At 41.1% G+C, this 26407-nt stretch overlaps 1 protein-coding gene across 1 annotated transcript in view; it reads right to left on the bottom strand.

Annotated features, from left to right (window-relative positions):
• Positions 1 to 832: 832 nt before the first annotated feature.
• Positions 833 to 26407, bottom strand: part of E2F7 (E2F transcription factor 7) — a 42607-nt gene continuing 17032 nt past the window's right edge. The window contains exons 5-13 of the mRNA XM_003259578.4: positions 23375 to 23665; positions 21973 to 22131; positions 20407 to 20541; positions 10928 to 11113; positions 10115 to 10187; positions 6895 to 7396; positions 4909 to 5164; positions 2595 to 3016; positions 833 to 1219 (exon numbers count right to left, since the gene is read on the bottom strand). Of these exons, the coding sequence (XP_003259626.2) occupies positions 1049 to 1219; positions 2595 to 3016; positions 4909 to 5164; positions 6895 to 7396; positions 10115 to 10187; positions 10928 to 11113; positions 20407 to 20541; positions 21973 to 22131; positions 23375 to 23665 (2195 nt within the window). The 3' untranslated portion in view covers positions 833 to 1048. The remainder of the gene's footprint in view (positions 1220 to 2594; positions 3017 to 4908; positions 5165 to 6894; positions 7397 to 10114; positions 10188 to 10927; positions 11114 to 20406; positions 20542 to 21972; positions 22132 to 23374; positions 23666 to 26407) is intronic.

Here is a 26407-nt window from a genome sequence, read left to right as displayed (position 1 = left end):
AAGAAAAACAAAAGAATCATCTCTTGCCCTGTATCAATTTTCACATCATTACTCTTCAGAATTCAACGAAAAGGTCTCATCCAGGTTCCAATTTTCCATATACTCACTTTCTACCATCCTGATTTATTTTACAAACAGCAATTGTTAGAAGGCATCCATATCTGATGGCGCTACAGCTAAACATTTAAATAAAAAACGCAGGGCGTGTAGTGAAGGAAACTGGGCACAGTAGGATTTTTAGAAACAAACAGTAATATCTCACTGTTCACACAGTTATTTGAGAAGCAGCAGTTAGGCTGCTAGAGTTCTAGAGTTCATCTTTGTTCTCATGCCCACAGTCAGGGTTAGCACAGTTCATTTACAGCAAGGTGTATCATTCACAGTTATTTTGGTCTTGACATGTGTCATGTAGATACATTTATCCACATTATTACTAGGTTGTAAAATAAGTGCAGGGCAAATTATAGAATAAAAGTATAAACATTCAAGTCGTCATACCCTGAAAAAAATGTGTTAAAGACTGTAGTTGTAAACTTTTTGCACTAAATCCCATTTCAGGAACAAAATAAATAATACCATAGGATTCACAACTGAAGGTGGCTTCCTGATGAAGCCTAAGGAAGCAGTAGCTTTTTTAAACTGCAGAAAGGAAGCTTCTCTCACCACAGATTTACTCAGGGCAAGTGGAAATACATGTTAAGAATGCTTACCCTAGTTAAGTGCTAGACAGCGCCCCCCTTTAGAAAAACCACAAGGCTCCGGTAGCCTATTCAGATCTACTTCCAGCAATAAGATGATTCTTGAATCAAAACTATAATTCAGTCGGCGCTTTCACTGTGACACCATGCAGAGTCGGAACTCTAACTGGTATTAAATGCACAATTAATTACTTTCAGGAAATCAGATGATTGATGGTGGGAAGTTAACAGAAGTGTGGATGAAAGAGAGAGGAAGGACCCGTGCTCAGGACGGGATGGTTTGCATCCCGCCTCGGACATCCGGGACTCTCAGGGCGTTTGATCCCACCCCCACCTGGCAAAGCGGCAGGTTAGTCAGCCCCGCCGCTGGGGATTTCTAGTCTCCTCTGGGCCGAGCTGGTGTTTCGTGACTGGTTCCTTTCTCTTCTCTTTAGGACAGGGTCTCCAAGGCTGCCGGGTGTCTTGAAAAATGTCTCACGATGTGTGCGTTGGATGCTCTTGGGGGTCACTGGAACTGGTGACTGAAAAAAGAAAAAAGTAAAAACAGAAGTGAAGTCATATTGTTTCCGATCTCTGAGTAGAAAGGCAGCCCTTTCTTGACCTGTGTGTTAGGATCCCAAGGCAGGTGTTCCTTCTTCTTTGCTTTCCTATCACACTTACCCCGTTTGTCTCCCCTGCTTACCACAACTGAAAATTAAATTCATATTTGTTGTTTTGGGTGCAGAAAGGCAGTCTACCAAAGAGGTTACAAGTGTGGCATCTGGAGCCAGGGACTGGGCTCTGCCACTGTGGAGAAGTTACTTAAGCAACCTGTCCCTCAGTTTTTTCCTCCATCCAACGGCAATGGTAAAAGTACTGACTTCACAAGGTTGTAGGAATTAAATAAGATAATTGTAAAGCACTTTAGAGCATGTGAGGCCAACATGGTTTGTGTGTTGGCTCTTTCTCTTTACTTGCTAATATTTATCCCCTAATGTTAAATGTTAAATATTTATTCCCTTAATGTGCCATAAAATGGCAGGGACCGTTATCCTGTTCACTGGTTCACTGCTCTATCTTCACTGCCTAGATCGGTGCCTGGCACATGGTGATAGAAAATTCTATGTTATGCTATAATCATCTTGTTTCAAACCTAACATGTTCATTTCAATGTCTCGCAAACTTTTGAGCCTCTGAGTAACTTGTCTAAAATATTTTTGGCTAAACATAATTCTTTGTCTGGGAGAGTAAGTAATCACTGTGAACAACCTAATGTGTAATAGGAATTCAACAAATACTTGAACTACAAATGGAGGTTGGGGGACAAATATAGACTCATTAACTTATATTGATAATATATCTTTATGTATATTTTTATGTTTTCTGTGTATGTATAGACGTATATACATCTATGTATTATAGATGTATATACATACAGACATTTTACACACACACGGTCTCTAAACATCACATCTTAAGAAATGACTGACAGGCTAAGAATCTCTGAGTTACTATCAAGACTTCTGTTTCCTTTGATTGTTTTTATAGCTGTATAATTAAAATTTAGGGTAGCTTCTTTTACTGACCTAGTGAAATAAAAGCTTGAAGATCACCAAAATAATAAAAATATTTAGCATTCCTCAAAAATCCCCCCAAACTATGCCTAAAACAGGTCCCTGTAATTATAAGAAACAGAATGACAACTAAAAACATACATTTTTGTCTTTAAAGCACAGGATCTCTCACCTCATGTCTCAGTGCTTTATAAAAGGAGCAGATAACTCTAGGTCTACAATGGAAGCCAGGTGGAGCCTGGCCTAGTGCCTCTGTCTGGCAGTCATGTGGCTAAAATGAAAGCTAAACACAGGCATACCCCTTCCCAGAGTGACAGTGTCTTCAGGAAACTTCAGGCCTCACCTGATGTAATTTTACTACTGAGACTGGATGTCCCACGTAAACGGGGGACTCAGGTTGGACGACACTGTGTGACCTTGACATCACCGGACTCAGGTTTAGTGAGGGCTGACCCTGAAGCTGAGGGTCTGCAGAAGGGAGTGTGGACGACTTTGGATTAACCACAGCTGTGGGGCCGACGAGAAGCTGGGCTATTGATCCAAGGCCAGGCAAGCTGAAATTCACAGGTCCTGTGTTTGGGAGAGCACCAAGAGTAGAAGAAACCGGGCCCGGCATTGCAGGAGAATAGAGAACAGGAAAAGGGCCCAGAGATGGAGACGGTAAGACCATGCAAGGGACACTGAAAGACGGCAGCTGACCTGAGGATGGGCCCACAGTAGGGGGGGTTTGACTGCCAGATAAAAGTACATTGAAACCATTTAATCCTGAAAGAAAAGCAGAACAGGTGAAAATCAATATATGTCATCATGAGGATATCGTTCAAGCTCACATTTGTCATGGCCCTTTCAAACGGGAGTCCACAATAAATCAATGAATGATGAGACCTTCCCCCAGCTGACCAGGCCAAACAGCCCACACCCTGCTCCTTCACAGCTGTGGCCAAGATTGTAATCCCACATTTATCTGTGTGATCATTTAGTTGGTGCCTGTGAAGTTTTTAACATGAGTTCCACTGAACCCAAACTGAGAAGGCAAAAAGTTTGGATGGGAAAGATTACATCTTTATTTCTATTTATTTACTTTTTTTGTTGTTGTTTTGAGACCCAGTCTTGCTCTGTTACCCAGGCTGGAGTGCAGTGGTGTGATCATGGCTTACTGTAGTCTCACCTTCCTGGGCTCAAGCAGTCGTCCCATTTCAGCCTGCAGAGTAGCTGGGACCACAAGCATGCCACCACACCCAGCTAATTCTTTTTTATTTTTTGTAGAGACAGGGTCTTCCTATGTTGCCCGGCTGGTGTCAAACTCCTGGGCTCAAGTGATCTTCCCACCTCAGCCTCCCAAAGTGCTGAGATTACAGGCATGAGCCACTGTGCCTGGCCAAAATATCTTTATAAGTTCCTAACTGAAAATTTTTATTTCCCTTAATTATCACAGGCAACAAATCAACAATTTTAACAGTACCTTGACTTTGTCATTAGGAAATAGTACAGATGTGTGCATATTACATTAAACCTATTACAGATTTCTTAATATACTGTTAAGCTCATCACAACTTGGAAATTTTGACACTATTAGGCTTGCTGCCAGGTCTTTTTATTACTATCAGTAATTTTAAAAATGATTTTTCTAGTTGCATTCAATATAATTGGCTTCCTTTGTAATCCCATGTATTTAATTCTATGCATCCATAACATTCTGAGGAGGAATCCATGGCCTTCACGAAACTGCCAAAAGGTCCATGGCACAGAAAAAGTTAAAAACCCCTGTGCCGGGCTGTAATTTTCATTCAGCAGGGGCTGAATCTATTTTTGTTCATTTGTGTATCCCCAATACTCAGTGCTTAGAGAAAGCACTAAAAGATACTTACTAAAGAAATAAAGAATTTTTTCTAGATAAGTGAATAATCATAAATACTAACCTAACCTGTTCTAGCAGGTTAGGCTTAAGCCAACAAGGAATTGAGGAAAATCAATTTAGGTATCTTTGCATCAAGAGCAGGTTTATGTACAAAGTACATATTTTTAAAATCTGGCATCTGTATTTCGGCTTTAATGCAAAATAGTAACAGCATTTATTGAGTCTTACTAAGTGCCAGGTGCTATTATTCTAAGTGCTTTAGATGTATTATCTTATTAAATTCAATTTTCACAGCACCCATATGAAGCAGGTGCTATTATTACTGCTGTTTAACCAATGAGGATGAAGAATACTTAAGTTCACGCAGATAATAAGTGGTTTTAAATGTCAAGCCCTCTTACTCCAGACCTGGCACTTGGCCACAATGCTATATACTCAGTACCTCCAGATGTTCAAGACCTCAAAACAGTAGCTGCACGCAATGGCCAACAGGTTCATACTATTATACCAAACCAATGCTAGATTCAGCTGAACTACCGTGCTTTTTCACCAAATAATGTTTAATGTATTTTTTTTTAAAATCACCTGCCTCAATTATTTTCCCATTACTCCTGAAGTTGGTGAAAGTAGAAGCAGCTTCTCCCTTCATTTATAGATGGAGAAAACAAAGGGGCTAAGAGTAAAATGACTCAGGCACATCAATAAGCCACTTTGGTCAGGTGACACAGACAAAAATTTAAAAATCCAATTCTTGATCTGACTGCCGCAAGGAACTCTAAGACATGATGACATCCCTTACCTGCAGGAGACTGCACACAAAGATACTGTAGCAAAGAAGGCTCTTTGGTGCTTTCATTTTCTTTCGAAGGCTTTTCAACATTTGTATTTCTTGAAGGATTTCCCCACTCAGAAGAAACAAAACAGTTTGCTGTTGCCTTTCCTGAAATCTCTTCTGCAGCAGGGAGTTGGCCATTCACATGAATGTCTTTGAGGGGTATAGACGCCCTGTTACCCATAGTCTTGGGAGAGGCAAGGTCTGTGGAATCTGAGGGTTTCTAAACACAACCAAACCAAGAAGCAAGAAAGTAAGTTAAAATTCCAGTAGTAAATCTCGTTTTTTTTTTTTTTTTTTTTTTTTTGAGACGGAGTCTCACTCTGTTGCCCAAGCTGGAGTGCAGTGGCACGATCTCAGCTCACTGCAACCTCTGCCTCCCAGGTTCAAGTGATTCTCCTGCCTCAGCCTCCCGAGTAGCTGGGATTACAGGGGCATCCCCCATGCCTGGCTAATTTTTGTATTTTTAGTAGAGATGGGGTTTCACCATGTTGGCTAGGCTGGTCTCGAACTCCTGACCTCAGGTGATCTGCTCGCCTCAGCCTCCCAAAGTACTGGGATTAGTAAACATTTTTTTGTTTGTTTGTTTGTTTGTTTGTTTGAGACGGAGTCTCGCTCTGTCACCCAGGCTGGAGTGCAGTGGCACGATCTCGGCTCACTGCAAGCTCTGCCTCCCGGGTTCACACCATTCTCCTGCCTCAGCCTCCCAAGTAGCTGGGACTAGAGGCACCCGCCACCACATCCAGCTAATTTTTTTTTTTTTTTTTTTTGTATTTTTAGTAGAGACGGGGTTTCACTGTTTTAGCCAGGATGGTCTTGATCTCCTGACCTCGTGATCTGCCCACCTCGGCCTCCAAAGTTCTGGGATTACAGGTGTGAGCCACTGTGCCCGGCTGGGATTAGTAAATCTTAATAACAGCTTTCTTAATATTGCTAACACATAAAGGTAGCACATAGCTGCGTCCCACACTGATTTGTGTATGTCAGAGGTTTCCACTGTATTTGTAGGAATGGTCTGAAAAGGTCATGTCCTGTGCATCAACAGTATTGTGATTTCGAAGTAGAGAAATGACAGAGATTTTAGCAATGGAAAACTGGCCATGGTGGTTAGACTGTGAAATATATTTTTGAGCTAGTAACACACATAAAGGGTGTTGATACTCGTCTTTTGGGGTCTTATAAAAACTGTGGGTTGGCCCAAGATGTCTTGGTTACCTAAGACATGTGCCAGTCAGTCTTTCACTTCTGATCTGCAACCCCAGGCTATCTACAAAATGAGAAAAATTCATTCTGGCAAGAGAAAAAAAATAGAGAAAGGTTCTTAATTATTGTAATGATTTCCAGGAAGTGTGCCCAGCCTACCCACTGCAAACCACTGAATGACAGTGCTCCTGCTTTCTGGATTTACTGGTCATATCTCATTAACCTCTGAATGGCTACTAAGCAGGAGATGTGGACAGCTCATATTTTTGTTCTTTTCATTTTGAAGCTAGGGAAACAGGATCACTGAACAGTGAAGAGAAGTGACCAAGCATAAGATCTGATAGCCAGACAGCACCCACATTCCTCCCTCTGGAACTCAGCTGCATCCTGGATTAAGATGTTTATTTCAGTGATCCTAATTTTTTTTAAAAAAAGGATGTAAAAAAGACTGGATGGAAATATATAAACATGTTACCAGTGATGCCTCTATGTGGTGGGATTCTGGGTAACTTCTTTATACTTTTTAGCGTTTTACAGAAAGTGTGAGTTTTATAAAAATCACCTTTCTTACGCACTATTTTAAGGCAAGATTTTTGGCAGAGCCACTCCAGTGCTTAATTAATTATGCAAGTGACATGAAACAGCCCCATATTCCAGACTCCATTGCTTATTAATATCAGTGTATCTTCATTAGGAAGAAGCTCAGGGCTAACAGGATGTCACCAGACACATCCACCTGCACTCCCTTACCTTGGGCATGACGAGTGACAGCGGGCCGTCTTCATATTCCCTGCTTTGCCTTTTAGTGGCTGGCTCATCCTCCTCCTGAGGTTTCCTCTCCTCACAGAGGCGCTTCTGAGCTGACGGTGCGGATGACAGCTCTACTGTGGCTGGGGCTTCTGAGCTTCTGTCATCCCTCTCTGACCCTGACCCTGACGCTGGTCCCTCCTGCAGACTTCCATACAGCATGAACAGTGAGGCAGAGGGCACGTACACTAGAGGCTGGCCAGCAAGGAGTGCTGGCTTCAGGCTCTCCACAGCAGAGGCTGCAGAAGCAAGTGAGACGTCCACTTGTCCATTCAGACCGTTCTGCATGGAGAATGCCTGCAGGTCCGTCTGAGCAACAGAAAATACTGGGTGGGCTAAAGGATTAACACAATATTCTGGGTCAACAGAGAGGACAGGGAAAGGAGCAACAGAGTCCAAGCTGCTTGATGGAGGCACCACTCTCTTACTGGCAAAGGCTTTTCCCCTATAATAAAAAGAAACGTAACGAAGTTATTAGCACATTCTACTAACTCCTGACCCCTTACTTTCCCTAAGAAAGCCATGCCAAATCAGGAATGAGATAATACTCCTCAGGCAGATATGAAAGCGCACTCGCTGAGCACGTGTTAGCTCATCCCAGAGGCAGACACCCAGGTATGGCCTGGATAACTGGTTAGGATGGGGTGGGAGAGCCGATGTGGGAAGAGCCATTGGAATCTCAGGTGAGAGTGAACATTCATTCCTCCTTCATCTCTTCCACATCTGATAGTTATCAATTACCAAGCACTTACATCCTTGCCAGTCATGTACATACTATTATAATTAGCATTAATAGTATAACAATTTTATGCAATTATTATAATAATAGCTACTCTCATTTCCCCAGTTTACTAGCGAGGAAGACGGAAGCGCAGAGGTTGATCACCCTGCCTCGGGTGAGCCAGCTCTGAAGTGAGAAGCTGGGCCCCATGCCCACATCTGTTTGATGGCAAAACCCATGTTCTCAGTGACTGTGAGAGACGCTGGGAGAGTGACAGAGACTGGACTTTGATTTAAAAAAAGATTAATCTCATTTGTCTCATTTCACAAACCCAGTATGAAAGAAATGAAGTGGGCAGTGAGGAAACAAACTTATCTTCTAAATTATTATTTTCTGTCATTCTTGTCCCATTCTGCTCGGTGTTATTAACAAAATTTTAGGCAGCACACAATCAAAATTAAGTCCCATAAATGTACAAGTTTATAGGCCAGCAGGGTGGCTCATGCCTCCTGTGGGGGGCCTAGGAGGATTGCTCGAGCCCAGGAGTTTGAGGCTGCAGTGAGCTACGATCGCGCCACTGCACTCCAGCCTGGGCGACCCTGTCTTTAAAATAAGAAAATGAAATAAATAAGATACAAACAATGTTTGGGCCTTTCATTTGGAAAAGTTTCCAAATATTTAAAACCACGTTTAAGTTCTCAGTCTATTTTTAGGAATAGAGAAGAACGATCCTTTAAGAAATAGTAGGAACAGAGGGCCAGGTGTGGTGGCTCATGCCTGTAATCCCAGCACTTTGGGAGGCTAAGGCAGGTGGATAACCTGAAGTCAGGAGTTCAAGACCAGCCTGCTAACATGGCAAAACCCTGTCTCTACTAAATACAAAAATTAGCTGGGCATGGTGGCACATGCCTGTAATCCCAGCTACTCTGGAGGCTGAGGCACAAGAATCGCTTGAACCCAGGAGGCGGAGGTTGCAGTGAGCTGAGATCATGCCACTGCACCCCAGCCTGGGAAACAGAGTGAGACTCTGTCTCCAAAAAGAAAAAGCAAAAAGCAGAAAACAAAACAAAACAAAACCACACAACAAAAAAAACAGTAAACAGAGGACCAAGATTTCTTTCCGTCTTTCTGATGGAATCATGGAAGACCTGTTTTGCCTGCCATCTCACTGCCCACTGTGCTGCTGAGAATACAATGGAGTACCCTGGGCCGCAGAGATGAGTCATCTCTCCAATCAGCTGCCTCTGGTTGAGTAATGGGTATTGCTCAGCTCTGTGAAACTGAACATGCCCACCCTGGGTATATCACCCACCATCCCTCCACCCAGCCATCCACCTTCAACTTCTTCATCTCCACCAACGACATCACCATCACCTGACATGCAGACATTCTTTCTGATGCCTGTCTCCTTTAGCGAGCCCTGCCAACTCACTGTCTCACACTGGTTTCCCTTTCTTTCCACCTCCGGTGAGCACAGCTCAGCTCTGCCCCAGGGCAGACCAGAACGACTACAAATGCTCTGTTCTGTGGCCTGCCTTTCTCTACTCCTAATCCCACCTGCGAAAAGTAGCCAGGATGATCTTCATCAGTGAACCTCCAATAGCTCTTTATGGTTTCCCTGATGAATCCAACTCTTCTCTGGCTTTCTCACAGCTTTTTGCCAACTTGATCTAGTTGCCTCCAACACCTAACCTCTTTTGCTGAATGATTTTTCCTTTTCCTGTCCTGTTTGGACAAACGATGACAGCAAAACCAGCCAGGCTTTGGTGTCTTCTACTCCCTGGCCCTGCCTTGTAATCTGTTTCTTCCCATATCTGTCGTTAAACACTTTTCTAATTACTCTGTTTAGCGTTTCTTCTGCTTTCTCTGGTGACACATGATTTCTTTCAAAATTGGGCCCCAAATTTAAGTCAGACAGCCTGGGTATGAATCCCAGCTTTGTCACCTAGTAGCAATGTGACTTTGGGCAAGTTACATAACCTTTTTGCACTTCACTTTCCTCTTTGTAAAATGAGGGTAATACCTCTCTGTAAAACCTCAAAGGTTTGCTCTTATGATCAGATGAGTCAATATACACTAAGGCTCCTGGAACGGTACCTGGTAGTTAGTGGCAACACCAACTATGATAATGATGAAGTGATTCATGGAACTCTGATGCATCATTTCTCAGGGTCACGTTAATTATGAATTGTCTCTTTCCCGTGTTGGTCTCTTTACCTTGTTCCTATAAGCCATCATAGCTTACAGGATACATTTTTCATACTTTTGTGTCCCTGATGCTACTTCCTGCACAGTGTAGGGCACAAAGGGAAAACTTACCAATTCCTAACAAATAAACGGCTGACCTAAATTTTTTCTTTTGATGGGTGGCACTGCAATTTAGTCAAAGTTAACACTAGGAGATAGAAAAGAATACACTCTGAGCTTTTATAGACTACTTACTGTGAATTGTCTTCTATTTTCTGTCTATAGACAGCTGCCAGGCTTCCAATTTCTAAAGAGTAGCCACCTGATCCTGAAAAGGAAGATGAAGGCTTAACAAATATAGCAAGAGACTTATACATACCAACTATATACTGAGAATTATATAGCTGAGAATTCATTATTCTCAGCTCAAAGATTACTCAAATCTGTTATGGTTTTGATTCAAAGAGAAATTTTCAGAAGCTAGCTGTTCATGGTGAATTCAGGTCTCATTAAGAATGCAAAATAAGCCTGGGCAACACAGGGAGGCCCCGTCTCTACAAAAAACGAAAAATTAGCCAGGCATGGTGATACATGCCTGTGGTCCCAGCTACTTGGGAGGCTGAGGTGGGAGGACTGTTTGAGTCTGAGAGGTCAAGGCTGCAGTGAGCCGTGATCATGCCACTGTACTCCAGCCTGGGTGACAGAGTGACCTTTCTCTCAAAAGAAAAAAGAAAAAGAAAAAAGAAGTATTCAAAACAAGCATTGCTTTAAGTCTAATGAATTTCTGAGATACTTCAAATAGGGCCAACTATGCCAAACCAATTGGTCTACAAGGTGACTAGGATCAATTTTAGGCAAAGGGTCATGTTCATAGGCTGTGATACCAGCATCTCCTTTGCTTCCAATAATTGTTTCACTTCAGCTAAGTAAAAAGTAGACCACTGGAAAAAACAGGCAGGGCTGAGAGAGTCAGTTTGTTTTAAAACGCCAGCACATGGGTGCTGCACTGGCATGGGCTACAGCTACATGGCAACTGATGGACTCCATAGATTATGCAAGGGCAGATACCTTGTTCTTCTCTGTACGGGCTGCTCGGTTCTGAGTTCACCTTCCTCTGGATCCTCTCAGAAGCCTGAACTGTGTTAAAAGAACCATGGCGAGCCAGCTTCTGTTTTGCACAGACTTGAATCTGGCCATATGTTTCTCTTTTCAATTCTGGTAAGACAGATGCAGAAACATCCACCAGTTCTTCATCTACATAAATGAGAGAATTGGTAGTGTTGTTATACAGCTGTAATTCAGGATAATTTTCGTCTATTTAAGAGATGGCTTTGAACCTATAATTGTAATGGAGCTACCACCCTATAAATCAAAAACCAAGACAATCAAAGGAATTTTATGAGCCTTGTCTCAAACCCCACTTTCTTTCAATGTACTTTTTTTTTTAAGTTAGTGGATGACTATAAAATGAGATTGAATCCATATATATTCTAAAATTATCTGAGTTGCAACAAAAGTAGAGCAAGATGTTCTTCAACCCGAATTAGAATGAGCCTCACATTTTAGATGCTCTATTTGAGCAGAGAGTATCAAAGGAGAGCCCAACCATGCTCAGCCCAACATGCATATTTTGAGATTCACTTTCAAGATTAATTGAGATCAGCTTCCTATGCCACAGACCTACAGCAATGAATAGGAGAATCTCTATTTTCTGTGATGCTTTATTATTTCTTTCTTATGCAGTAGGAGGCTCAGTTACTACGTGACCAAAGGAATAAGGTCAGCAGAAACCTCATGGTTGAAATGCTGCAGAACAGTGAGATAATAAAAGGTTAGGCCCTGGAGACACAGTTTGCATTTAACGGAGTGTATGTGGGGTTAAGACACAACTTTCTATATAGACTGAGGCAGCTATCCTTGTTGTACAGATGGTCATCTCTACCTTATTCATTTGTGCTAATTTTTTTCTAAGCTCAAAGCGTGCACATTTTAGTTAGAGGATTGATTTAATAAACTGAAAGGCCCAGCTGGACTTACATTTTCTAAAACATGTGCTTTCACATTAATGCAACTTGAAAATGAAAAACAACAACAAAAAGTCACCTTTATGGTTTTTTTCTTATAACAAAAGCCCAATTAGAAAAATCAGAAATTACAAAATCAAAAAGAAAATAGGTCAAGTCAGTAATAGGGGCCATATCTGCCTCCTTCTTGAAACAAAATATTGGACATAATGCATAAAACTGTGGCTCTCAACACATTTGGACATCAGGACATGAAGGACAGTGATCTCTGTGAGACAGGAATCAAATAGGGTGAGTTCTATAATGATTTTTGCTTACTGCCTGGAGAATGTTTCTAGGTTGGGATGTAGGGAGGGGGACCTAGACAGAGACTGTAGGTCTCCATAAGTTGAGGATAGAGCTGGGAGTCCTGGAAAGTCAATGCAGCTAGGGTTTGCAAGGCAGAATGCTGGAGAGGGGAGCTATACAGAAAGAGAATGCTGGGGTTTTGCAAAGGTCCAAACTGAACCTTCAGTGGAGTACAGATGCATGTGAGAAAGACACCCAAGGCCAGGGAAAGAACCATTCAAAAGCACTAGAGGGTACAATGCAGCTCATATAGGACTGGGAAAAGTGCCTGTTGCCAATGGCTACAGTAGAAAAACCTCCTAATTCAGGAGGCATTTGTTAGAGTACTAAAAAGGGCGTTGCCCCAGTAATGGGGAAAACGTACTAAAGACTAAAAGCTGATAGAGTCTTGCTGAGCCAAACTTAAAAGCAAGACCCAAAAGGATCACTGTTTCCATGTAACTTCACCACATCCCAGAACAAAGCTCAAGAACATTTTTAGGAATACAGAAATGTCTATCACCTAATAATGTATAATTCTCAGTGTCTGGTATACAACTGAAAATATTACCCACAATGAGGAGAAAAATCAATTGAAATGGACCCAGAAGTGACACAGATGATAGAGAAGTAGACCAGCACACTAAAACATATACTAGTATTGCATACCATAAATTCAAGACACTAGAGGAAAGACTGGATATATTAAGTCTTAGAGACATCAAAAATATAAAGGCTCAAGTCAAACTTCTAGAGATAAAAAAAATACAGTGGGGGGGATGAAAAATACAGTGTATACATTTAATGGCAGACTAGAAATTGTAGAAATAAGAATGGAGAACTTAAAGACATAGCAATAGAAACTGTACAAAAATGAAACAAGAGAAAAAAGACAGAAATGAACAAAGCAAACTGTGGGACAACTTTAGGTAACCAAAAGCAAGCATAAGTGGCATCTGTAAAAATAGGAGAGGACAGGAAAAATACTTGATTAAGTAATGGCCGAAAATTTGCCAAATTTGATGAAAACTTTAAATCCAAAGATCCAAGAAATGCAACAAACCCAAGTACAAGAAACATGAAGAAAAGGACACCAAGTCATACATCATCAAATCGCTTAAAACCAATCAGAGAGAGAAACTTAAAAGCAACCAGGGAAAAATGACATGTTACATATAAAGAATAGGATGATGGTTGATTCCTTGCCAGAAACTATGCAGGCTAGAAAACAGTGGAGCAACTTCTTTAAAGAACTAAAGGGCTGAGTATGTGGGCTCACACATGTAATCCCAGCACTTTGGGAGGCTGAGGTGGGATGATTGCCTGAGCCCAGGAGTTTGAGGTTGCAGTGAGCCATGATCATCCCATCGCACCACTGCACTCCAGTTTGGGTGACAGAGTAACACCTTGTCTCTAAAAAAAATAAAATAAATTTAAAAAAAGGAACTAAAGGAAAAAAATCTTCAACCTAAAATTCTTTTATTTATTTGAGACAGGGGTCTTACTGTGTTGTCTAGGCTGGACTCGAACTCCTGGGCTCAAACAATCCTCCCACCACCTTCCTCCTGAATAGATGGGACTACAGGCATGAGCGATACCACCTGGCATCAACCTAGAATTCTTTTTTTTTTGAGACAGAGTCTTGCTCTGTCACCCAGGCTGGAGTGCAGTGGCACAATCTCAGCTCACTGCAAGCTGCGCCTCCCGGGTTCATGCCATTCTCCTGCCTCAGCCTCCTGAGTAGCTGGGACTATAGGCACCCGCCACCACGCCTGGCTAATTTTTTGTATTTTTAGTAGAGATGGGGTTTCACTGTGTTAGCCAGGATGGTCTCAATCTCCTGACCTCATGATCCACCCGCCTTGGCCTCCCAAAGTGCTGCGATTACAGGTGTGAGCCACCGCGCCCGGCCCAACCTAGAATTCTTTGCCCAGCAAAAACGTTTTTCAAAAGCAAGGGCACAATAAAGACATTCTCAGACGTACAACAGCTAGAAGAATTCATCATTGGCAGGCTTGCACTAAAAAAAAAGTTAAAGTTCATCAGGCAGAAAAAACATATTAGATGGAAACTTACATTTACAAAAAAATGACAAGCACCGGAAATGGTAACAACATGGGTTAGGGTTAGAAAATTTTCTTATTGAAGTTTCTTTAAAAGGTAATTAACTGTGGGCCAGGCATAGTAGTTCACACCCGTAATCCTAACACTTTGGGAGGCTGAGGTGGTGGATCACTTGAGCTCAGTAGTTCGAGACCAGCCTGGGCAACGTAGTGAAACCCTGTCTCTACCAAAAAAAAAAAAACAAAAACACCCCAGTAACACACTATGGGGTTTGTAACATATATAGCAGTAAAATGTTTGACAACAGTGGCACAAAGGCCAGGCAGGGGGAAATGAAAGCAAGTTATTTTAAGATTCTTATACAATACATGTAGTATACTATCACTTGAAAGTAGACTGGGACAAATTAAAACTGTATACTATAAACCCTAAAGGAACCATTAACATAACACAACAAAGAATTATAGCCAAGAAACCAACAAAGGAGATAAAATGGAAGCATAAAAAATACTTAATAAATCCAAAAGAAAGAAAAAGAGGAAAAAGAAACAAGTAAATGGGACAAACAGAACACAAATAGCAAGATGACAGATTAAAATCCAAGTAGATCAAGAATCACATTACGTATAAATGGTCATTAAATAACCCAATTGAAAAGCATAAATTGTCAGATTAGATTAAAAAAATTCAACTATATACTGCCCACCAGACACTCACATTAGAGAGAGAAATTATTTAAATAAAACGATAAATAATATCTATTATGCTAACTAATAAAAAGAAAGCTGAAGTGACTATATCACTATGAGACAAAGTAGATTTCAGAGCAAAGAATTATCTCCAGGAATAAAGAGGGTCATTTTATAATGATAAAAGGGTCAGTTCATCAAGAAGATAGTGATCCTAAATATTTATGCAGACAGAGTTCATGATAGAGCTTCAAAATCCATTCCACAAAACTTTAAAGAACTGCAAGAAGAAACAGACAAATCTGCAACTATAATCAAAGATTTCAATATCCATCTATTAATAATTGCTAGAACAAGTAAACATAAAATCAGTAAGAATGTAAAAGAACTGGACATTTATAGAACATTCCACCAAACAACAGTATACTCTGTATATTTGTGTATATTTACCAAGAGGGACTGTATCTGTACCATAAAACAAGTCTCAATAAATTTAAAAGATTCAAGTTATACAAAGTATATCCTCTGGTTACATTAAATGAAATTAAAAATCCATAAGAGAAAGGTATCTGGAAAATCCCAGAATATTTAGAAACTATATGTTACATGTCTAAATAATTTGTGGGCCAAAGAAGACATCAAAAGGGAGAATAGAAAGTATTTTGAATTGGAAGACAATGAAAACACACATATCGACATTTCTTAGATACAGCTAAAGCAGTACTGAGAGGAAAATTTATAGTACTAAATGCTTATTGGAAGAGAAGAAAGGTCTCAAATTAATGATTTCAGCTTCCGCCTTGAGAAACTAGAATAAGAACAAATTGAACTCAAAGTTAAAGGAGCTATAAAGAGATAATCTGAATAGCTCTATAGCTATTAAAAAATTGTAATCTGTAGTTAAAAACCTTCTCACATAGAAGGTTTTTAACTACAGATAAAAACGAAACCCAAATGGCTTCACTGAAAAATTCTTTATCAATTCTTCACTGATAAATTCTTCCAAACATATAAGGAAAAAATAGTAACAATTCTACACAAATTCTTCCAGAAAACTGAAGAGGAGTAACTACTTCCCAACTTGTTTTAAGAGGCCAGTATTAGCATGACACCAAATAGACAAACAGATCAATGCAGCAGTTTGGAGAGTCCAGAAACATTACCATACATATATGTGGTCAATTTATTTTTAATAAAAGCACAAAGGAAATTTAGTAGAGAAAGATAATATTTTCAACAAATGGTGCTGGTACAACTGGATATCCATATGCAACCTCCCATCCCCTCAGAAAAGCACCCCATTGATCCATACCTCACACCACATGTGTGATCTTGTGCTAGACAAAGATTTCTTAGATAAAAACTGAAAGCATGACCCACCAAAGAAAAAATTAATACATTAGTGGACTTCCTGAAGATTAAGATCTTCTGATTTTCAAAAGACACAGTTAAGAATATGAAAAGACAAAGTCACAGATGGAGAGGAAATATTTGGAAATTATGCATCTGATAAAAAGACTTGTATGCAGAATGTATATACAACTCTCACAATTCAGTAACAAGAAAGCAAACAACCCAATAGCAACAAATGGGCAAAAGAACTGAGCACACACTTCACCAAGGAAGATAAACAGATGGCAAAACAGATGTTTAACATCATTAATCACTAGAGAAATGCAAATTAAAACCAAAATGAGATACCACTACACACCTATTAGGATGGCTAAAATTAAAAAGACTGACCATATCAAGTTTTGGCAAGATATGGTTGAACTAGAACTCTCATATACTGTTGGTAGGAATGTAAAATGTTATAACTGCTTTGGAAAACAGTTTGGAAGTTTCTCAAAAATTTCAAACATCCACCTACCATACGATGCAGACTTTCCATTCCTAGGTATTTACCCAAGAGAAATGAAAACATATGCCCATACAAAGACATGTACATAAATAATCACAGGAGCTTTATTTATAATAGCCTGTTCAGTAATAAAAATAAATTACTGAAACAAGCTATAATATGTATAAATCTCAAAATAATTATGCTGAGTGAAAGGAGCCTGACCAAAAGAGTACAGGTTATAGTTGGTTCTCATTATTCACAGTAGTTATGTTCTATAAAGTCACTGCGAATGCTGAATTAGCAAATACTGACCCATTGCTTCTAGGGGACATAAAGGGTTAGGTTCCTGTGAGCCTCTGGTTACAATATTTTCATAAGCTGATCAACATATGACCTTGTTTATGTGTGTTTCTTTTTTTGTTTTGAGACGGAGTCTCACTCTGTCACCCAGGCTGGAGTGCAGTGGTGCAATCTCAGCTCACTGCAAGCTCCGCCTCCCGGGTTCACGCCATTCTCCTGCCTCAGCCTCTCCGAGTAGCTGGGACTACAGGCGCCCGCCACCACGCCTGGCTAATTTTTTGTATTTTTAGTAGAGACGGGGTTTCACGGTGGTCTCGATCTCCTGACCTCGTGATCCGCCCGCCTCGGCCTCCCAAAGTGCTGGGTGTGTTTCTTTTTAAAGAAACCTTGTTTAAGATTTGTTGTTGATTTATTAACATTGAACTTGGCCAACAGTACTATAACTCATGTCTGATCAAAGCTTATCTAACACATGTATATTCTCCATAAGGCACAATGCAGCTTTCTTGTGCTAAGAAACACTAGACAGCAATATTTGGGAGCCAAAAAGCACAAAAATGTGAAAAGTGGCACTAAAAAGACTGCAAACAGAATGCTGGCTTATGGTATGAGAGCTGGAACAAGAAGGCAGAGTACCGCCTGATTCATCTAGGAACAAGTGCATTGGGAGACCCAAATTCTTCACCAAGCTGTGCATGACCACAACTGACTGTGGAAACACCCTGAGTACCGACTTTGGAGTTACAAGTACATTTCAGTAAGTAGACAGATTTGCAAATATGAAATCCGTGAATAATGAAGATCAACCATACATGATTCACTTACCAAAAAATTGTAGAAAATACAAACAAACTCAGAATGACAGAAAGCAGGTCAGTGGTTGCCTGGGGATGGGAGTGGGGACCAGGAGGGAGGAATTACAAAGGCGGCAGGAGGAGGCTTTTGAAGGTAATGGATATGTTCATTATCTTGATGATTTCACAGGTACATACATATGAGAAACTTATCGAATTGTAACTTTAACTTCCTGCCATTTATTGCACATCAATGATACCTCGATAAAGCTGTTAAAAAGAAAACACTATTCGTAATACACTGTACCATGCTGGTAGGAAAGAAGAGGAGAAAGACATTTATGAAATTTGTGAGAAATTGCTAGCCAAGGGGTGAAGGAGAGTGGCTCAAGGAATCAAAGGAAACTTGATGTTATCAGTAATGAAACTAGGGAATACAGAAAGATCAGGTTTCTGGAGGGCAGAGAAAATACATTCAATTTAATGTTCCTGACTTGCCTCCAAAGTCTTTCTCTCATGTCAAATCAGAGTTCTCCCAGTTCTGTCCCTCCGTGCAAATACGTGAACTCCTCCACTTCCCAACAGCCGCTCATCTTCCAGCTATCTTACTTTCTTTTTTTCTGAGATGGAGTTTCGCTCTTGTTGCCCAGGCTGGAGTGCAATGGCGCGATCTTGGCTCACTGCAACCTCCGCCTCCCGGGTTCAAGCGATTCTCCTGTCTCAGTCTCCTGAGTAGCTGGGATTACAGGTGCCTGCCACCATGCCTGGCTAATTTTTGTATTTTTAGTAGAGACGGGGTTTCGTCATATTGGTCAGGCTGGTCTCGAACTCCTGACCTCAGGTGATCTGCCTGCCTTGGCCTCCCAAAGTGCTGGGATTACAGGTGTGAGCCACTGTGCCCAGCCCAGCTATCTTATTTTCTTCAATGGTACGACCACCTTTGAGTCCTTTCTCTTTTAATCATTGTCCGAAGACTCTTGGTTAATTCTGTCTATCACATCTAATCCAAATTTCTTGCCTTAATTTTTGAGGCCTTCCAAAAATGCAGTCCCCACAGATCACATTGTATCTCATTATTTTCTATCCCATGTTCTCTTCATCCCTCCAAAACCTAACAGCCCATCAGCACTTAATCTGTATCCTCTCTGAATGCCTACAGAGCCAGTACCACTCCGTCTAGCACATAATTGCTCTCCTTTCAAATGTATGCTAACTATATGCCTAATTACAGAAGCTCATTAACCAACTAAAGTGAGTAAGGCACTGTTCTGGATACTATGGGGTAATCAAGGATGAATAAAGATAACGTCTGGTCTCAAATGTGTAGGGCAGGGACGACACCACCTTATCTACCTCACCCAGCACAAACAGCACAATACTCAATTGCAGTTGTTCAGATGAGACACTCTGCTCTGGGCTATCAGGAAAACTTCATAGAGGAGTTGACATTTGAGCCAGATCTTGAAGGTTGAGAATATTTTCATGTTAAAAAGAAGAGGGCTTCACAGGTGAAAAGAACGGGAGAAACCAGAGGCAGAAAGGAGAAAATGGCAAAGTTGTATGCTTCATGCAGGTACGGACTGTGTCACCCACATCTTCAATCTCTCAGGGCCCTTAATATAGTCATTGGCACACAGTCCACACTCAGTGTGTACGCACTGGGTTGTCCACACTCAGTGTGTACGCACTGGGTTGAATTTGTTATACTTGATTTTAAGTGGTTTCATCTAGATCCTAAGTGAATAATGTGCTATAAGTGAGGTGGAGAGCTATATATTTACAAGCCTGGGTTAAGTGGCTCACATTTATACCACTAACACCAAAATTGGAAGGGTAATTTAAAAATGGCTTTAATGGCTTTTTCCCAGGCAGTACAGCTGTATGTAAAATAGCTGGTGCAGTTGGATCGAGTCCCTGATTGCTCATATATTACCCATGAAATAAGTAGAAGATAATATCCTCTTTGACTCCAGTTTTGTAAAATTATGATATTTATAACCTTTTAAATAAAAAAGTCCATTACATCCATACTATATTTAGATGCAATCTTAACCACATATTAGTTTTGTGATGGTAATTGATGTGATTTTTACTCATAATTTTACTCATAATTTTTACATTATGTAGAATTTCAAAGAGAAACCACGTTTTATTCTGCTAATGTAGCAACAACTGGAGTTCAAAAGAGGTGTCATTTTTAATTCTCGGTCCCAAACTTTCAGGAAAAAGCTTCAGAACAAAATTTAAACAGCCAAAGAGCTGCAAATTAGTAGTTACAGAAACTTGCACATTATAAACACTCAGTATTTCCTTTCCTACCGTGTGTGGGCAAACCAGCACGCACAATTTGTAGGCTAATGTTAACTGTTCTAAGAGTGGAGTCACTAGTCTATTTTGTATGTGACACGGGAAAAGATCAGTCTCACTGTGTAGTAGTTGTGAGACTTGGAAAAGGAACTGAGAATTCTAAATAAAACTGCCTGCTAGCAAAACCACGCCACCTTACCACTTGAGCTGAAGTCCACAGGCCCGATCCACTTGAAGGCTGGTTTACGGCCTCGCTCTTCTGTTACATGCACTTTCTTGATCAGAGCCAAGCTGGTCAGAACATTGGCTATGTCATAGAGGCGTCGTACCTTTGCTTGAAGATATAAAACCCGAATATGATCATGCTGCCTGTGACACCATGACAGTTTAGTTTATGTGACAGGTAACTTTTCTCCACTGCTATATAAACCTCGGGTGGAAAGCAGCAGGTTGGGATGAGGAGACCAGTGGCTCTGCCATGAAATCACCCAGGATTTATGTACCTGTAGTATCTGAAGGCTAAGGGAAGGTCAGTGTGTCCTTCCATTTCCACAACTTCACACCTTTTACAAGGGGCACCTGGCGACACACAGGGAGCACTGTGATTGCAAAAACACCAAGGGAGGGAACGGGCTGTAATTAAAGGCTTAGTAAATGTAATTCTGACATGGCACGTCAAAAGCATGCCCTGAGTTTCTCCCAGCAGGAGACTGTGGCGCCAGCTCCACCAGGCAGCTGGTCTGTGAAAATGACAAAGATTCCCCAGATCTTCCTGCCAGGCTGCACTCCTGGGCACACAGGATGCTCAAGGTCAACAGTACAACTGTACTAAAGACAGGCAGCTCCTCACCTGAAATTGTAGCATTCTAGCCACCCAGTGAGAAGGGGTTGGATGGAACTCGCCTGAATCTTAAGTGGCTTTGGGAGAAACACTTAAATATGTACAAAGTATAGGAAATACTCAGAAGGGGTGGTAGCACATAAAACAGGCAGGATAATGACCACAAAGTATTTTCTATTCAAGAAATTGATTTACGGGTAGGAAACCCACTTGACCTCAGTGTTAAGATCAAGCAAAGGAGTTTGAATTCTCATCCAGAAATAGGAAGCATTCACCCAGCTTTCTTCTTCCCAATCCTGATTTTATCTAGCCATTTCACCCACAAGGTGACTGTAATTTCAGCTGGAAACAAAAAGTAGCTAGAGTGTTGTAGCTCATGGTTTCCTGGGGCTTACAGGCGACCAGCAGCCCAGGGCATTTGGCTCAGTATCCAAGCTGGACAGAAAAGGAGGATGCACTGGGTGTGATGCTTGGAAACTCTCTCCTTGTCCATGTCCCACCACCCTTACCCTGGCCATTCTTCTGGTTCTTACCTGTGGACAATTTTCATCTCCACCCTTCAGAAGAGTATGCAGGGGGTGGGGAAAAAAGGGGAAAGAAAACTCAGACATTCTGTCTTGGATGCAGCAATACTAAAGAGAAATGCAAAATAATTCACACCCTCCCTGACCGGAGTTCTCAGGATAGTGTTCTGTTTTTCACCCTACTGAAACCACCTTGGAAAAAGCACTGACAGGACTCTAAGCTGAATTCTAGTAGGTGACTAACTTACCTCTTACAGCACCAAAAACCTTGATGAATGCAGGAAAGGAGTATGTATGTCAAAAACAATATATATTTTTTTAATCTTGGAAGCAGAAAATATCAACACATGAAATCCCACCCTTTTTGTGCTAGTAAGTTGATGTAGGTGAAGATTCTTACTTTTAAATTTACTATGGTCCGGGGCATCTTGGCTTTCTTCTATCAGTATTTTGGCAGCCACATCCAGAGTGACGATCTTGGTTTTGGAGACGAGGAACAGCATGACAAACTTCTGGCTCATAATTCTCAGAGACTTGTCTTTTCTACTGTTTGCAGATGCTACACAGGAATGAAACAAAAGCATCAAAGCATATGATTTTCTACAAGAAAGACTATACTTGCAGCTTGCCAAAATGATCTAGTCCTATCAGCAGATGGAAAGATCACCCTTGTCATTGGCAGAAGCTTACTGGATACACATCACGGAAGTCAGCTCAGGAAGAAATGAGGCAGATTTTCTTGTGGCTCATAAAATTACTCTACAGTAGGCATAAACTCTGAGATGCATATTTTAAACTACTCAATGCTTTATACTTATACTTCCTATAATAGAATCCATACGGTAGTTTTCCTGAAGCAACTTCTTGGAAAGATTAATGTAGAAGGATAAAAAGATAGGGTGGGAATACAGAATTGTTTTCAGAACCTCAACTCTCCTCTCAAAGGCAAAAACTCCATTTTTATTTCTCTGTGCCCACAATATCTAGACTATACTCTAAACATAGAAGATGCCTGCCTCTTCCACTTCTTTTCAGAAATATGTGAATAAATGAACTATATATAAACAGGAGACAGATTAGATATGTGCTCCTGTGAATGGCAGGCAAACCATCCCCAACAGATGGCTGTCTTCTCTGGTTATTAAGATAAGTACTGGCTCATGGGGTGGAACTAAAAGGCATGAGGCAGTAACTCTAATGAAAACCAGGCCCACCTTTCTTTCCATTTCTTATATTTGCAAGTGAGATGTGATACTTGTACTTTGTCATCTTAGCAACAGGGATGAAGATCAATGGCTAAAACAAGAAGAGGCTAAATATGAATTGGGAAGGAAGAACGATACCGATGTAAATAAAAATTCTGCACCAAATGAAAGCAGTGGTTGTCTTTCTTATCAACATTTTCTGCGAGTGGAGTTCTTTTCTAAGTAGTCTAAGTCTACTCCAGTATATAATTAGATAAAATTCTTTGAAAATATAACTTTTTCAAAGTAAATCTTATAGTTGCACAAAAAGAACCAGCATGGGGCTGCCAATCTAAAAATGGGAGTAATGCTAGTGATCTATTCTCCCAACAGGCCAAACTCGAGTGAACTGCCATGAGCCAGGTTTATTTGAATGAGGTCAAGTGGGCAGTCCAGTTGGGGAGCCATCTGCTTCTCTTTCTTCAGTGAAGAGAATAAGAGGACATCTCCCTCCAGGGTTGTCAACCTGGCACTTCCCATCTGAGCAGTGAATCTCTGCAGAAGAGACCATCACTTGCTCTTTCTCTGCCATTACTCATGAAGTTACAATGGACTCACAAGAGGGACAGTCGGGTTCAGGGAAATCCAATAACTGTTGTTCCTGGGAATCTGGATCGCCATCTTTTTTACGTTCTCCAAATTTATAATCTATCAGGTCCAGCTCTTTCTGTTGGAGGCAGGCCATTTGCTCTTCATATTTCTGCTCCTCTCCTAGTCTCTGGAGGTTCTTCAGGGTTTTTGGCAGGCTGTGCCGTCCATGCCAGCCATACTGATTCTTAGCCACCCGGCTGACCAGATGCAGCGACTCCAGAACATTTACAATGTCATAGATGCGTCTCCTTTCCACACCTGTTTGAAAAACAGAGGCCGATGGATATCATGCAGACAAACATTTTTGAAGAGAAGTTCCTTGAGGGCCTGGACTATGTCTGTGAACTACTTTGTCTGATCCCCAATATAATGCCCACTGCGTGGATGCTCAAGAAATTCAACCTGTAAGGATGCAAGCAATAGAAATTATTTTTCTTTTTCCTTCTTGAGATCCAACCCTTAAAAAAATCTAAGATAAAACATCTATCTAGAGATGGTGACATTTCCACCTGTCTGACAAACAGTATAGCAACTGCTCTTTAGACCCATTAGGCAAACCACACAAACATTTCAGCACGCTGAAATTGGTGGCCTGAGCAATACATGTAACAGTGTGCCTAATGGACACTTGATGAATGGATGGTTGACTGTGACTTGTGTTCCTAATTATGCAGACTACAAAATCAACTGTGTCCAATAACTGACACTTCCCTATTAGACAATACTATCTATCCTTTCATGAAGTTCCAATGATATAAAAAAATTACCTTGATAACGCTCTCAATGGACCAGTAAGGAAAATGGATGCAAATATTATGTTTTCTATTTTGAACTGGAAATGCAGGTGTCAAGGGCTTGAATACCCTTCTCATATTGCTGAAGGAAGCCAGAGCTGGGGTTGGAACAACATGGGAGTCTCCTTTTGTTCATCATGGCTATTGACAATTCTCTGTGTTCTCATTCACCATAACCCGGCAAACAGCCCAAAAGTGAAACACAGAGACTCCAGTACAAGCTGACCACGAAGCTCGGCAGCTCACTACTCACTTTCCCAACACTCCCAAGGCAGCTAGGATTATAAACTGTCCATTAAACCTAGCAAAAATACTTATAGTGGTTAAGAGTGGGGGGCTCTTGGGTCAGACTGCCTACATTTGCATCCCTGATATATCCCTTACTAGCTCAGTGATCTTGGGAAGTTACTTAACCTTTTTGTGCCTTTGTATTTGTCTTATATAATAATGAGGATGAAATGTAACTGTAACTGTAGAGTCCCCAGTAGGTGTTAATTTTAAATACATACTTTTGTCATTCCTTTTGGCATGACATTGGTTATACCTAAAATCCCTGCTAGTGTAAGGGTCATAGTAGAAACAGATTTTAAAGATCTCACGTCTGTGACTCATTCTGTTATCCAATAGGCCCCTGGGCACATAGCAAAAGCCTCTAGGCATCTTGCAGAAAACCAGTCCAGCTACAAAGATGCCTTCTTTCATTTCACTTGCCAGGAGCTGTTATATAATCAGGGCAGACTCTGAATATAGCTGTTGGCCCTTCAAAAATTTAACATGAGAAATATACCAAATTACAATGAGAACTCCAGAGCTGAGAGGAAGTTCTATCACATGCATGAAGAGGCATTTCATAGTAAATCAGAACATTTCAGCTCATGACCCTGAAAGGATTGTTACCCTCACAAGCTCAGGCTTTGGTGCCAGATGCCTGCCGGAAGGTGCTGGCAGGAGCAGGCAGCAGCCCCTTGTCCAGAACTGCCTGCTTCTTTATTCCGGTCTGTTTTCATGTATTAACACATCTTGTTTAGAGCATAGCATTCTATAAACCTTCCCATTAGAAATGTCATGTGACCGCAACTGACACCCCAGGGCCAGCCATATGCCCGGCTGTTTTGTTAGTTGATATCTGACAGCAAGCTGTTAAGTCTCCATCTAGCGGCTAGACATCCCAAGAAGGGAAAACAAAATAAGTTTCTGACCACCTGGAGATTCTCAGTATGATTCTCAGGATGCACAGTGAGTGTTTAGTAGGTGCTTTTGGTGAAAACCAACATGACAGCTGCCTGTCTGCACAATCCCTTACCTCTTTCATCTGAACTGAGTTTACCCATCCACTGGCTGGTGCACTAAAAGACCCATTTCACAGGTCTCAAGACCCGTAGGTTACTCTGGGGGCTTGCTCTGTCAGAATGGTTTTCCCTGCATTCAGTCTTCTTTTTCTTTTGTATTGAGGTCATTCTATTAATCCCAATCATGGCATTAGTTATATGGTCAAGGATTTACTAATTTTTGCTATGCTTCCCTTAGTTGCTGACGGGACTTACTAAGAATTCTCAGCCCAGAAAAATAGTTTCCTAGGCTGTGCTATTAAGTCACTTCCAATTCTGTAAACTGTTACCCATGATATCCACTGTCAAATCTACATGGCACTGGAATCTGGAAAACAATGCAATTTGAATGCTCTGCACATCCTTAGTTAAATACAGTCCTGCAGTCTGTAACCTGGGATGTAGCACAGACTTCAGACTCAAACCCAAAAGATAGTCATCAGTGAGATAGCTTCCAGCAAGGGACGCCATTTTATGATGTCACATGAAAAGACGGCATGCTTGTTTGGCAGGTCTGGGTGATCAGGAGGTATTGGGAAGCTGTGGAAAAATCTCTGGAGTTCTGCTCCAGGCAGCCATAACATGGGAATGTGCACAACGATCTGCTGCCACACGAAAGTAGGAGTCCACTTTTCTGTTCTCCCTGGGATGTAGCACAGCCCTCCAACATCTAATCCTTTGTCTTCTGCAGTGACACCAGTGCAAGACTCCTCAATGGAAGTTGGGTACATGGAAGAAGTAGGCTTCATGAACCCCAATGAAAAGGATATCAGACGATCTTTCATTTTACCTTCATTACTGTAAGACTACTTTCTAGGACCCTGGACCCAAAAGCCCTCAACTGGATTTTCACCATGCCTACTGGAAGATGCTGGCAG

Source organism: Nomascus leucogenys, chromosome 10 (assembly GCF_006542625.1).
Source record: "Nomascus leucogenys isolate Asia chromosome 10, Asia_NLE_v1, whole genome shotgun sequence".
Lineage (NCBI taxonomy): Eukaryota > Metazoa > Chordata > Mammalia > Primates > Hylobatidae > Nomascus > Nomascus leucogenys.
The sequence above is the reverse complement of the archived record's forward strand: the minus strand, read 5'-3'. Positions and strand labels throughout refer to the sequence as shown.